Source organism: Ictidomys tridecemlineatus, chromosome 3 (assembly GCF_052094955.1).
Source record: "Ictidomys tridecemlineatus isolate mIctTri1 chromosome 3, mIctTri1.hap1, whole genome shotgun sequence".
NCBI classification, from domain to species: Eukaryota; Metazoa; Chordata; class Mammalia; order Rodentia; family Sciuridae; genus Ictidomys; species Ictidomys tridecemlineatus.
Window position 1 is genome coordinate 98,774,332 of NC_135479.1, and position 12,874 is coordinate 98,787,205.

General features: G+C 33.1%; 1 protein-coding gene across 3 annotated transcripts in view; it reads left to right on the forward strand.

Moving 5' to 3' along the window:
* Dhx36 (DEAH-box helicase 36) overlaps positions 1-12,874 on the forward strand; it is a 40,082-nt gene that overhangs the window by 16,973 nt on the left and 10,235 nt on the right. For all 3 annotated transcript variants that reach the window (XM_078043531.1, XM_005325691.5, XM_078043532.1), the window contains exons 10-19: positions 644-784; positions 1,051-1,153; positions 1,881-1,968; positions 2,616-2,671; positions 4,154-4,218; positions 5,032-5,175; positions 7,182-7,299; positions 7,951-8,049; positions 12,153-12,326; positions 12,473-12,559. In XM_078043531.1, coding sequence (XP_077899657.1) covers positions 644-784; positions 1,051-1,153; positions 1,881-1,968; positions 2,616-2,671; positions 4,154-4,218; positions 5,032-5,175; positions 7,182-7,299; positions 7,951-8,049; positions 12,153-12,326; positions 12,473-12,559 — 1,075 coding nt within the window. The remainder of the gene's footprint in view (positions 1-643; positions 785-1,050; positions 1,154-1,880; positions 1,969-2,615; positions 2,672-4,153; positions 4,219-5,031; positions 5,176-7,181; positions 7,300-7,950; positions 8,050-12,152; positions 12,327-12,472; positions 12,560-12,874) is intronic.

Below are 12,874 nucleotides of genomic sequence, written 5' to 3' on the forward strand. Positions count from 1 at the left end.
CAGCATGTTAGAGTCATTGTAGCACTAGATTGGCACACAGTATACTTGAATGCAGATTCTGGATCTGCTATTTGCTGTAATTATAACTGAGCAGAATTAAATAGTTGTCTAGTATGGGTCTATAGGTCTCTTGACGTACTATCTGATTTTTTCAGGGTCACTAATTAAACTTCTTAGACTAACAGACCTAAATGTGAATCAAAAGGTATTGGGTTTGGTAATTTGTATTTTATGAGCTCCCCAGGGGATCCTTATATGCAATTAGGTTTGGAAAGCTTCTGTTTTTAAAATATGAATCTATTTGTTATTTTCAACTCACCTTAAAGTTAACTTTTGTTTTAGAGCAAACTTAAAATTGAAGGTAAAAGTTACTTTAGTATTTTTTATTTTGACTGCTAAAGGTTTGTCTAGAGGTTTATATACTCCAGTAGAGAAGAATAATTATTATCTGACTTGTCAAGTTTTATTTAATGAACACCTCCCCAAAATTGATATTTTTATATTTTTTCTGGAAATTATAGTAAAAATGTTCTTTAGGACCCTTTTATAAAACCTCATCATAAAAAGCTTCAGATATTCAGATGTTAGTTAGAACCCGAGACTTTAAAAAATGTGAAAATGTTGAAGATTCTTTTTATTTCAGATACGTTCCAGAACAGAAAGAACAGAGATCCCAATTTAAGAGGGGTTTCATGCAAGGACATGTAAATAGACAAGAAAAAGAAGAAAAAGAAGCAATCTATAAAGAACGATGGCCAGATTACATCAGGCAACTGCGAAGAAGGTGAGTTTATGTTATTTGAAGGTGAGACCACTGTGGCTGAATCGCGGAACAAAATGTCAAGTGGTCTTTTTATTTTTGCATGCTTGAAAGTTTTGTGAATTTCATTCCAGCTAAGCAGTGCCAGTTTAACTTTTAAATGCTTTTTATTGTTTCAGCATGTTTCTGTTGATGAATTTTTTTTGTTTATAGATTAAGTTAATTTTTATAGTACATTAAACCACAGGAAACTATCAAGTACTTCATGACACTCTTTTTAACTTTTATAGGTATTCTGCAAGTACTGTAGATGTTATAGAAATGATGGATGATGATAAAGTTGATCTGAATTTGATTGCTGCCCTTATTCGGTACATTGTTTTGGAAGAAGAGGTTAGTTTTGTTTATTTTTTTCTTCAAGTGGCACCATTTTAGTTTTATTACCATTAAAACCGTGAAAAGAATAATTTTCTAAATGCTTTCAAAAAATACATTTGTAGAAGCAAATGGATCAGGGAAGGGATGAAGGAAAGGAAAGGTACTAGAGAATGAGTTTAATCAAATTATGTGCATACATGAAGATGACTGAATGAATTCCATTTTTCTGTATTATAAATTATAAAGCAATGATTAATAGAAAAAAAAAGTCCCAGATGTAGTTAGCAAAATTTTTTCCCAATAAAAAGACTAGATTTGTTGAAATTGTTTTGACACTAGAAATAATCTCAAAATATCAAAGAATTTGGGAATTTGACCTATCTAAAGAAAAGACTAAACAAATTAAGTCTTTGGATTATAAATCATATTTCTAAAAGTGATTTTGTAGCTGAACATGGTAATGTACACCTGCAGTTTGGGAGGGTAGGCAGGAGGCCAACCAGGGCCATTTAGAGACTGTGTTAAAATAAAAATGTAAAAGGGCTGGCGATGTAGCTCAGTGGTATGCATCCTGGGTTTAATCCCCAGTACCACAGATGGTCAATCAATAAGATCTTGAATGCTTTTAGATATTAATAAAATTATCCAGAGCTAGGATAATTTTTAAGTATGTACAGAATTTTATGGTGTAGCATGTTTTGTTGATGTCATCCTTTGTAATAGTTATTTCTCCTCTACATAGGATGGTGCAATACTGGTCTTTCTACCAGGCTGGGACAACATCAGCACATTACATGATCTATTGATGTCCCAAGTGATGTTTAAATCAGGTATTATGTTAATATATTTTATAGTAATTTAACAGCAATAGTTGAAACATGTATTTTTTTCCCTTTAACTTAAAGAAGTATTATTTCTGTAGCTTAAGAAACTTGATGATATAAATCTACATTGTTATTATATTGTTTTTTTTTTTTTTTTTAATAACAAATTGGGGTCTGAATCACAAGTGAAGCTTCTGGGTATGTAGTGAAGCTCTTTATCTAGCATTATGAAGAGAATATTTTACCTCTTTTTCTAAATTTACCTAACAAAATTGAGCTCTTAAGTGAGTTAAAATGTTGGTATTGGGGTTTTTAATTTTTTTTTTCACCTAGTACAAGTTTGAATAATGATGGAGATCGAGTTAATAACATTTATTGGTGAAATTTGAAAGGATCACTCCAGCTTTTGAGCATTCTTTAAGAATTTGGGGGAAATGCTCATTGTCACAAAGTAAATTAACAAAATAAAATGTCAACTAGATTTTGCTAAAGTACTCAGAAAGCAAAAAGTCTAGAAAATTAAGTTGTTCTGATTATTATGTAGAAACGTAAATTAAATATTATGTGATTCAGTATCTGAATTCATTATTTCATATGTTTGATGAGTTTTTATCTCTTTATCAAAAAGTTCAATTTACTTTTTTAATTTTCAGATAAGTTTATTATTATACCTTTGCATTCACTGATGCCTACAGTAAACCAGACACAGGTATGTTGTTAAATTTAGTTTTTCTTTGTCTTTCCAACTATACAAGGTTTAACTGCTTGTTGTGTTCTTTCTTTGTTTTGTTTTGTTTTGTTTTAAGGAACATTTTCAAATAGTAATCCATTATAATAAATACTTCCTTGAGAACCTTTGCAAATAAGTTTTCAGGGGATGTTTGCACAAAAAGTTGAATAACAGAAGGTAATCCACAAATCACATTAGTTCTGTCAACATTAGGCAAAAGTTTAAAGAATTGGATTACCTAACTTGTTGGGTTTCCTGAATAAAAGAAAAAGATATGTGAATGTCACTAAAAAAAACAACCTAGAAAACAGTTCTCTGTGACATAATACAGCTTGATGTTTGAGATATTCATTTAACACAATATATTAGCAGGCATGGGAGTTCCTTTGTTGTCAGTGACATATGATGAATCTTAGCTCTGTCAGATACAAAGGTTTCCCTAATTAGAATGAACTCCTCATACTCAGAGGAAAGACAATTTTCTGGATTACAGTGTTTCGGGCCATAGGAGAAAGAAATTGATCAGAAAAATCTATCTTGTTTCCCTCTACTTTTTCCACTCTTCTTTTTGTAGGAAAATATTAAGACTCTTTAAATACTCTATTTGTGGGTACCTTAGCTCTGATTAAGATTCAGCTAGCTGAATTAGATACAGGTATATGGGTGAGGGAAGAAAGGTGGGAAGCATTAACTCCTGATATCAAAGACTGGATGGAAGAGTACCAGTGTGGCTATACCTCTTTGACCTCTGAATTTAGTAAAGAATGTATTTCTTTGCTGGAGAATATGTGATAAGAAATGACATTTGCTCTATTGATTATTATAAAAGTATATGCAGTACAGCCAGTACTGCTTGACACCTGTCTGTCTGATCCGTTAGTAGCATTGTCAAGGACAGTATTATTTTTATGAGTCAGTTTTGAAGAGGAGTTTTTATTCCAATCTACTCTCAAACTGATACACAGTGTTATAGCCAGCTGACATCCAGTCTGATGAGTTAGGCATCTGTCTCCTGGTTCCATGTTCTTACCTATTGCTTATCTTATAGTTCTAACCCTTAAACTGTACTTCTCTTCCTCTGCTTCACACCCTCAAGCTTTTGTTAAAAGATGTGTTATAGGGAAACTCCTGTTGTCTCCCTCTCACCCTTCAGGAACTCTGTCCCGTCTCACTTAAATAAATCCTCTTTTATGTTCAAGATATTTTTATATACATGTAAAGCACATTTTATTTGCAATGCTTTTTTAGTGTTTGCAATGCTGTTTTTGATAAAATTACATCTGTGGGAACTGATTTACTAAGAGAAGAATTTTGTAGTATTGAAAATGAAGGATACTTTATAAATATGTCTATGGATACATGTCATCTAACCAACACACTGTTAACAGTGAACAGTAGCTAAAGTAATAGTGTAATATAAAGTAGTCTACTTTTGGGATTTTGATGTATTTATTTTTACAGGTATTTAAAAGAACTCCTCCTGGTGTTCGGAAGATAGTAATTGCTACCAACATTGCTGAGACTAGGTAAAGAGAGTTTAAATATCACTATTGATGACATGAATTATTAATAAACCTAGTCTTGTTTTCTCTACCAGATTTTTGTAATTACTTAAAAATATTTTCTGTTTAACTTAGTCATAGTGGTAAGCATAGCTTTATTTTGTTTTATTTATAATACCTGTCATTTTTTAGCTCTCTCATTAAAATAGCCTTTTAAGTGATATCCTTTTCAGACCTTTTATAACAAAGCATGGGAGCTGAGATAAATTTAGGTCTTTTTGCCTCTTGGGTAATGTTACTATTTGGTATTAGGTGTTATTATATACAGGCTTTAAAATTTCTTATGTTCTATTGGAGGTACTAATATACAGTTTGGTTGCTGGAACATTTTACCTATAGAAACTGATACCAAGTCATGGCACTTGGTGTCCATAGAGCTTGGTATGAAAAGGCCAGAAAAGCTATGAAGTGTGGTTGTGGGCCAGTAGGAATTGCCACTCATGCTGCCCACTGTTAGGGGCTTGATCTTGTGGTGTTGGTAAGTTTGAGAAGATTGGTGGAAATCCTGAGCTGCAAAGTACAACTTGATCTAGTAACCCTATTTGGTAGGGCAAAGTGGCACATGCTTGTAATCCAAGCTCTCAGGAGTCTGAGGCAGGAGGATTTTAAGTTCAAAGCCAGTCTCAGCCACTTAGCAAGGCCTTAAGCAGCTGGAGATGTGGTTCAGTAGTTATACACCCCTGTTCAATACTTGATACAAAAAAAGAAAAAATTGTAGGTCTTTTATAGATTAATAGAGCATTTGATGTCTGATAATTTGTTTTATTTTCCAAACAGCATTACCATAGATGACGTAGTTTATGTGATAGATGGAGGAAAAATTAAAGAGACACACTTTGACACTCAGAACAACATCAGCACAATGTCTGCTGAGTGGGTTAGTAAAGCTAATGCCAAACAGAGGAAAGGTCGAGCTGGAAGGTAAGATGGGACTTCATTCAAAGCCTTTAGAATATATAGTTTTTGTGTAGCAAAATGTGTTGTGATTTAAAATATTTATTGGGAGAGTCACCTTTCATATTATTTTGAACTTACTATGGCATTATTTTTAAGTGAGAAATTGTTTTTATTTATAGTTTATTTGGATTTGGAAGAGTATCTGCTATGTTTTCTACTTTATGAGTATTTTACCTCCAATTCTTCAGTCTGTTTAACTAAAATTAGTATTTTTTATAATCTTGTTTCCATTCCCTTTTAAAAAGTGCATATTAATCATAATAACATCTAATACTGTTTGAGTGTTAGGTCATATGTATTGACTTTGCTTAATCCTCACCACAGTGGCATGTAATAGGCTATTGTCTCCATTTGTAAGAGCAAGGAAATAAAGATAGAAGTAATGTGTCCAAAGTCGCACAGCTTTTTCAGTAACAGAGCCAGGATTTTATTTCTGGGCACTCTGGCTCCACATTCTAGGCTCCTAGAATGTTACCAGGAGAAAAACATAAGTTACTAGGAGAAAAACAAGGAAAGTACCTTTTCTGCATTAATGTGGTAGTAGTATACAAAGTAAAAATTTCTCACTCAATGGTGGGAAAATTATTTGCCTTGAGAAATAATTGGACTTAGAAATGTGTATTCTACAATAGTTTTACACTCATTCATGAGTGATAGAATCATTCTGGAGTTGCAGAAGAGAATTTTTCTTTTACTTCTTACAGGAAGAAAAGATATCCATTAATCTTTATATATGGACTATATAAGAAAAGGAGAGGTAAAAGAAACCTTGTTGACCATTTTATCATCCCAGTGAGATTACTGGAATTTTGTTTTAAATTTGTACTATATCTGTAAAGTTTTGACTCACCTATTATAATCTTCATGGATTTTCTCAGTAGAATTTGATTTCCAGTCAGTCAATTAAAAGATTATGCAGTTGATGTTGTTGAACCAAAATTATTCCTTTAGCAAAGCCCAATTTCGATAGGTGGCTACTTTGGAGGTCGGAAAACGCCATCCTGTATCGTTCTCAATGGATGTACTCTTAGTTTCTAGCAGGGTCTTTCTCAAACATGTTATATAATGGTGGGTCTAGAAAGACTTGGCAAAAATAACTAAGATTTTTAGATTTTATTTTTATTCTTATAGCAGAAACAGCCTATAGAAATATTTATTCCGTTTGAAAATGTATGCGTTACTGTCATCTCTTCACATTTGTCCTCATCGTTTTCCAAAAAATAGTATATTTTATGTCACTAGTTACAAACATAAAACAAAAAATTCCAGTGTCCCTCTGAGAAGTCACTGAATAAAATGTACTTAAAATCTTTAAACACACACACACACATACACACAGAGGTTAACGTAATACTAGTGTGTGTTAAAAACAAACTTTCAAGGCATAGTTGAGGTTGTACCCTCTTGGCCTTGGCTTAAATAGATTGCTGTTACTAAGCATGGTAGTCTGGAATCCATCAGAAATAGAGAACCAAATTATTGAAAGAGGGAAGGGAGCCTTAATTTTTTTCTTGCAGATACTTAAATACAATTAGAAGTTACGAGTTCTAGTTCACTGTAAGGTGACTACGATTCACAGTATCATTACATAGTTTCTGAAGAGCTGGAAGAGAGGCTCTGAGAAGCTTCACACTTGCATTAATGAAAGTGAGATGGAAATGCCAGTTATTTGGTTTGCTCAATATCAACACACTTAATTCCAGAAATATGTATAGTTACTACATATTAATTTAAAAGACAGACTAAAGTTAAAAAGTGAAAGATAGGACAAACAATTCAGGACATTGGGATAGAGGATTTAGGATTTTATTCCAGAGGAGAAGAATGAAATAGGATTCATAGAATTGAAATAGTAATTACAATTACATGCTTTATGAGAAGTAGATATTATTCTGGCTTCTTTTCCTTCCTCCTTTTATTTGGAGTACTAAAAGTCATTGATATCTTTTTTTTTTTTTTTTTTTTTTAAGAGTTCAACCTGGGCATTGCTATCACCTGTATAATGGCCTGAGAGCAAGTCTTCTGGATGATTATCAACTACCAGAGATTCTGAGAACACCTTTGGAAGAACTTTGTTTGCAGATAAAGGTAAATTAGGTGGCATAGTTAAGAAACAAAGTGGAGAGTAGTGTTTTTATTTTCAACATCTTGTTTAGAAGATGTTAATATATTAATCTTCAGGAAGGAATTATTACTGTATACTTGTTTTTGCTTGTTTCACCAAATTTCCTTGAGTTGTGTACTAACGAGTTTTAAATCAAGTATTGCTGTGGAGCATGGTTGCCTCTCTGGATCCCCCTTGCCCTCTGAAAGCTCCTTCTATTACTGGGCAGATTATCTCTCTTCATATAAAATTCTCAGAATTTCTGATACAGTGAGTGCTCAATAAATGTTAGCTGCTCTTATGATAGATATCTTTTCCTTGTTATATGTTACTCATCTCTTTTAGCATCTTATTTTACATATTTTGATATAACTAGCCTTATTTTGAAGATAATAGTTAACGTGTTGAGATTTTAACGGGCTGCTACTTTTCTCACTAACAAAGTTGTTGGTAGAAAGCAGTATATAGGTTTTTAAACATGTTTTAGTAAAATCACACATAATAATTCATTTTGGTAAAATAACTAGTTTGAAAATTGTAAGATTAGTGTTTTGTTTGAGAGATCCATATAGGTAGGAGGACTGAATAATTGTGTTGATGTGTGACAAATGTTTAATCATATTTTCTTTCCCCAGATTTTAAGACTAGGTGGAATTGCTTATTTTCTGAGTAGGTTAATGGATCCACCATCAAATGAGGCAGTGTTACTGTCCATAAAACACCTGATGGAACTGGTAAGTTGAGCTTTTTTGTTTTCTTTCTTTCTTTTTTTTCTTTCCTTTCCTTTCCTTTCCTTTCCTTTCCTTTCCTTTCCTTTCCTTTCCTTTTTCCTTTCCTTTTTCCTTTCCTTTTTCCTTTCCTTTTTCCTTTCCTTTTTCCTTTCCTTTTTCCTTTCCTTTTTCCTTTCCTTTTTCCTTTCCTTTTTCCTTTCCTTTTTCCTTTCCTTTTTCCTTTCCTTTTTCCTTTCCTTTCTCCTTTCCTTTCTCCTTTCCTTTCTCCTTTCCTTTCTCCTTTCCTTTCTCCTTTCCTTTCTCCTTTCCTTTCTCCTTTCCTTTCTCCTTTCCTCCTTTCCTCCTTTCCTCCTTTCTTTCTTTCCTTCCTTCCTTCCTTCCTTCCTTCCTTCCTTCCTTCCTTCCTTCCTTCCTTCCTTCCTTCCTTCTTTCCTTCTTTCTTTCTTTCTTTCTTTCTTTCTTTCATCTAACTATGAGTCAGAGTGTCAGAGCAGATAAGCCAACTAATTATAAAACATTACTGCAGAGTAGACTGGTGGAAGATACAGTGTTGACTCTGACTAACCATGTGGCTCTCAGTTTAGTATACATGATGTGAATTAGAAAGTTATAAAATGATACTTTTGTTGTGTTCTTGGGATACTGGGCCCTTTCTACACTTTTTTTTCCCCCATTGGAGGCCTGATTTAAAATTGCGTGACATTTTGAAATTTTTCAAGTATGCTCTTTTTGTAGATTCTTGAAATAAACCTTGTTGGTTTATTCTATTATTTCGTATTAATATAATTTTTTTATTACATCCAAATAATTTAATGATAGCATGGTTATTTTATAAAGGCAACTCTTACATGTTTTTTGAAGGAATACTAGCACTTAGTCTTTCTCCAAAATACTAGTCTTCAACCTGTCATTTTACCATTGCTTATTTCTGATTTCATTAGTTACTTTTTGTGAGATTAGTGGTTTGAGAAACCACGTTCAGTTTATTGACCACTGAGTGGGTAGAGACACTTCTGCAGAGGACCATAGCCAGAGAGGCTCAGGAGTGGCTGCAAGTTAATGCCCAACCTGGGCAGAAGGCCCACAGGGCTAGAGCTGAGACGTCTACTATACGTGAGGCTGGATGTGCCAGTTTAAATTATGCATTAATTTAGAAAGTCTGTATCACAGTTCTACTCACACATTTCAAATGTTCAGTAGCATATACAGCAACCATACCAGACAGCACAGAAATAGACGTTTCTGTCTTTGCTATAAATTCTCATGGTTAGTGATGGGTTGGAGGCTGGCAAAGACATGTTTTACATATTTCATAAGTTTTCAGAATCCATTCATGTAGATAATATTTGGTAATTTAAATATATTGGAACCACATAATAGTGCTTAATACAGTACCCTGTTAAACAAAAAAGCACTGATCTCTTAGAATTGGATTAAGTTTAGTGATATTACTAGAATTGAGGAGTAGGTGTGGAGAGCTAGGTGGTTATCAGAGAATCAATAGACAACCAGAGGAATCAGCTGGACTCTGAATCCTGAATGAGATGACTTCCTGTCTCCTGACTGAATAAAAGAGCCTTTTGTAGCTGTTTGTAGGAGGGACTGAGGTCCAGTTTTAAAAAGCTTTATTGTAAAATACAGCATCATGCACATCTAGCAAAAGTGAGCAAAGTTAGATTGTGTACCTTAAGGATGCACCACAAAGTAAGCATGGGCTGGTGCCTGTGTTGAGAAGCAATGGACATCAGTAGTGTGGTACAAGCCACTTCCCTGCTCTCTCCAGTTGCTCCTGTCTCTTAATCCTGAAGCTAACCTCTGTCATGACTAATAGTAACCCCTTGATTCTTTCTCTTTGTGGTTTTTCCTACAAATGTGCATTCCTGTAAAGAATTTAGTTTAATTTTGTCGATTCTATGACTTCACATGATCTTACATAAGATTACGGATTTTTTCCCCTGCTTTGGGCGGGAGAAATAGAGTTGCGGTTTCTTTAATTTAACTTTATGGATTCATGTGCACTGTTGCTTTTAGCTGTTATTCGTTTTCATTTCTTTGGCATATATTATTGTCATGGCCTATATTGGGCTACTGTATATACACTCTATATACATTTAATAATCAGTGTTTCCTGGTGAAAATGTTCATGGGTATATACTTAGGTATGAATCCACTGGGTCATAAGGCGGCATTATGTATGATAAAATTTGGTAAATGTTGCCCTGCAATGTCCAGAGTTGTCAAAGCACTTGCATTTATCCTAGGGGAGAGTTCTCATTATTGCTCTGTAACTTCACTAACCTGGGTATTACCAGCCTTATTCTAGCCATACTGGTTAGGTATGCAGATGTTTTAATTTGTCTTTTAATTCTCATTTCCATGAATTTGTGGGCGGTTTTCATGTTTATTGTCCATTGGAAAGTCCTTTCTACAAATTGTTGGTCCTTGTTTTTCTGCTGGGTTGAAGGTGAGATATACTTCCCAGGGACTCAGTCTGTACCCTTTGTCATGTATATTGCACATAACTTTTTTTCCTTTTTTTTTTTTTTTTTTTTTTTAAGGTCTTGATAAACCGTTGCCTGACTTTAATCCAGTCAAATATATCAGTCTTAAAGGTTATTGCTTTTTGCCCACGGCATGTCTTCTTACTTAATTATGAAGATTTTTTTGATCAGATACCCTTTATAGAAGTATCTATCCAGTTTTATTCTGAGGCCTTTGTCATTGATCAAGTGTTTATGGATTTGTTCAACTCTTTCTAGGCAATCTATTGGTTATATTTCTATCCTCATCGAGAGCTATACTGACTTAGCAATTTGGGGGAGAATTGACATATTTATAATGTGTTATTAATAAGAACAGTATCTACCATCTTCCTTTTATTTGATTTAGAATTTCCATTTTTAGGGTTTTATGTGTATTTTTAAAGATTTATTTCTAGGTTAGTGGTATGTTTGGATTCTACACTTTTAGGTTTTTCCTTTTCTTGTAAGTCTGATAGAAATGAAATTCATTTTTTAATATTGACCTTGTTTATAATTATTAATGCTGCAAAATGCATTTATACTAGTAACTATATTTTTTTCTGCTTTTGAGTTTTTGTTATTTATGTATTGAATTATTTTGATGTTTCAGATGTTAAGCCAGTTTTCATTTCTGAAATCAGTTACTAGGATTCACTTGCCTTTGCAGTATTTTGTATTTTTCATGTGTAAAATTATTTAGTAGTTTTCCTTTGCTCAAATGTCTCTGTCAGAGTTTGGTATTAACACTAGATTCAAGAATTAGGGCTATTATGATTTTACTGTTTATGAGAGCTTTTCTTAAGATCAGTGAGTATTCCCTCCCAAAGTATTTAGAAATTTGTGTCCAGTGGGATGCTTATGGATTTCTTTTTTTTTAAAAAAAAATTCTTGTTTGTATTTGTGTCTAGTTATTTTAACTATATATTGGAAATTCTATTTTCAAAATTATTTGTAGATTAAAATTTGAAATCTGAATGATGACTTTTTCCAGAGAGCATTTATTATTCTGCCAGGAAAAGAGGCCTGACCTCTGAGCTTACCTCCCCGAATCCATATTTTAGACTTTTAATTCTTACAGGTCTTTCTTAGCTTCTTGGTTTCATCAAGCCACTTTCTAGCTGTCTACAAGTATGGTTGGACCAGAGCCTAGGAAATCAGAGCAGAAGTCATTCCCATTTCCCAAGGTTCTAAATAGGCCTTTTATCTTCTGCCTTGCTATCTCCTAGCACCTAAACTAGTAGAATCTAGGGGCTCTACGCTTCATCCAAATATATAGTTACATCTTTTTTTTTTTTTCTTTTTTCCTCCACTCTTGTGCTTTATTGGGTGATTTTCTTTATTTGACTGAAAGTTTGCTAGTTTGTTATTTCTCTCATACCATTTCCAATAAAGCCAGATTGTGGACTAATTTTATTATTATTTAAATAACTTCCTAACCTTTAATGACATCATAATTTATGTTTTGTTGAAGAAAATTGAAACAACAATATTGAGGCATTAAGTTATCTTTTTTAAGAAAAAAACTAAAATAGCTTTCATGTAATGCTTTACCATGTCTATTTTTAAAATAAACTTTCTTTACAGAATGCTCTGGATAAACTAGAAGAACTGACACCTCTTGGAGTCCACTTAGCCCGGTTACCAGTTGAGCCACATATTGGGAAGATGATTCTTTTTGGCGCTCTCTTCTGCTGCTTAGACCCAGTGCTCACCATTGCTGCTAGTCTCAGCTTCAAAGATCCCTTTGTCATTCCATTGGTAAGAAGGACAGAATAAAGGATGTGCGTTTTTAGATACTGAAAATTGCAGTTGATTGTGTAATATTTTTTCAGCACATTTTATTATAATATTCTTTGTTATAGTATCAGAACAATTTAAATTAATTTTTTAAATTTTTATTTTAGGGTAAAGAAAAGATTGCAGATGCAAGAAGAAAGGAATTGGCAAAGCAAACTAGAAGTGATCACCTGACCGTTGTGAATGCATTTGAGGTAAAAAAAAAAAAAAAAAGAAAAAAAGATCTTGTTCTAGATTGTATTCAAGTGCAAAGCTGACAGTAGAACAGGAGCATATTTAACTTTTAAAAATCTATATTATAGATTCAGGGGGAAGGGCTAAGAATGAAATTAGGCGAACATTTGAAAAAATAATTTATTTTTAGTTTTGAAATAGATTTTTACATTTACCTTTTTGGAAAAAAGATTATTTAAAAATTATTATTATTTTTTGGTTGGGGGGAGCAGGTACAAATAAACCAAATGAATTTGTTTTTATATTTGTTATCATTCTTTTGTATTTTTGTCTTA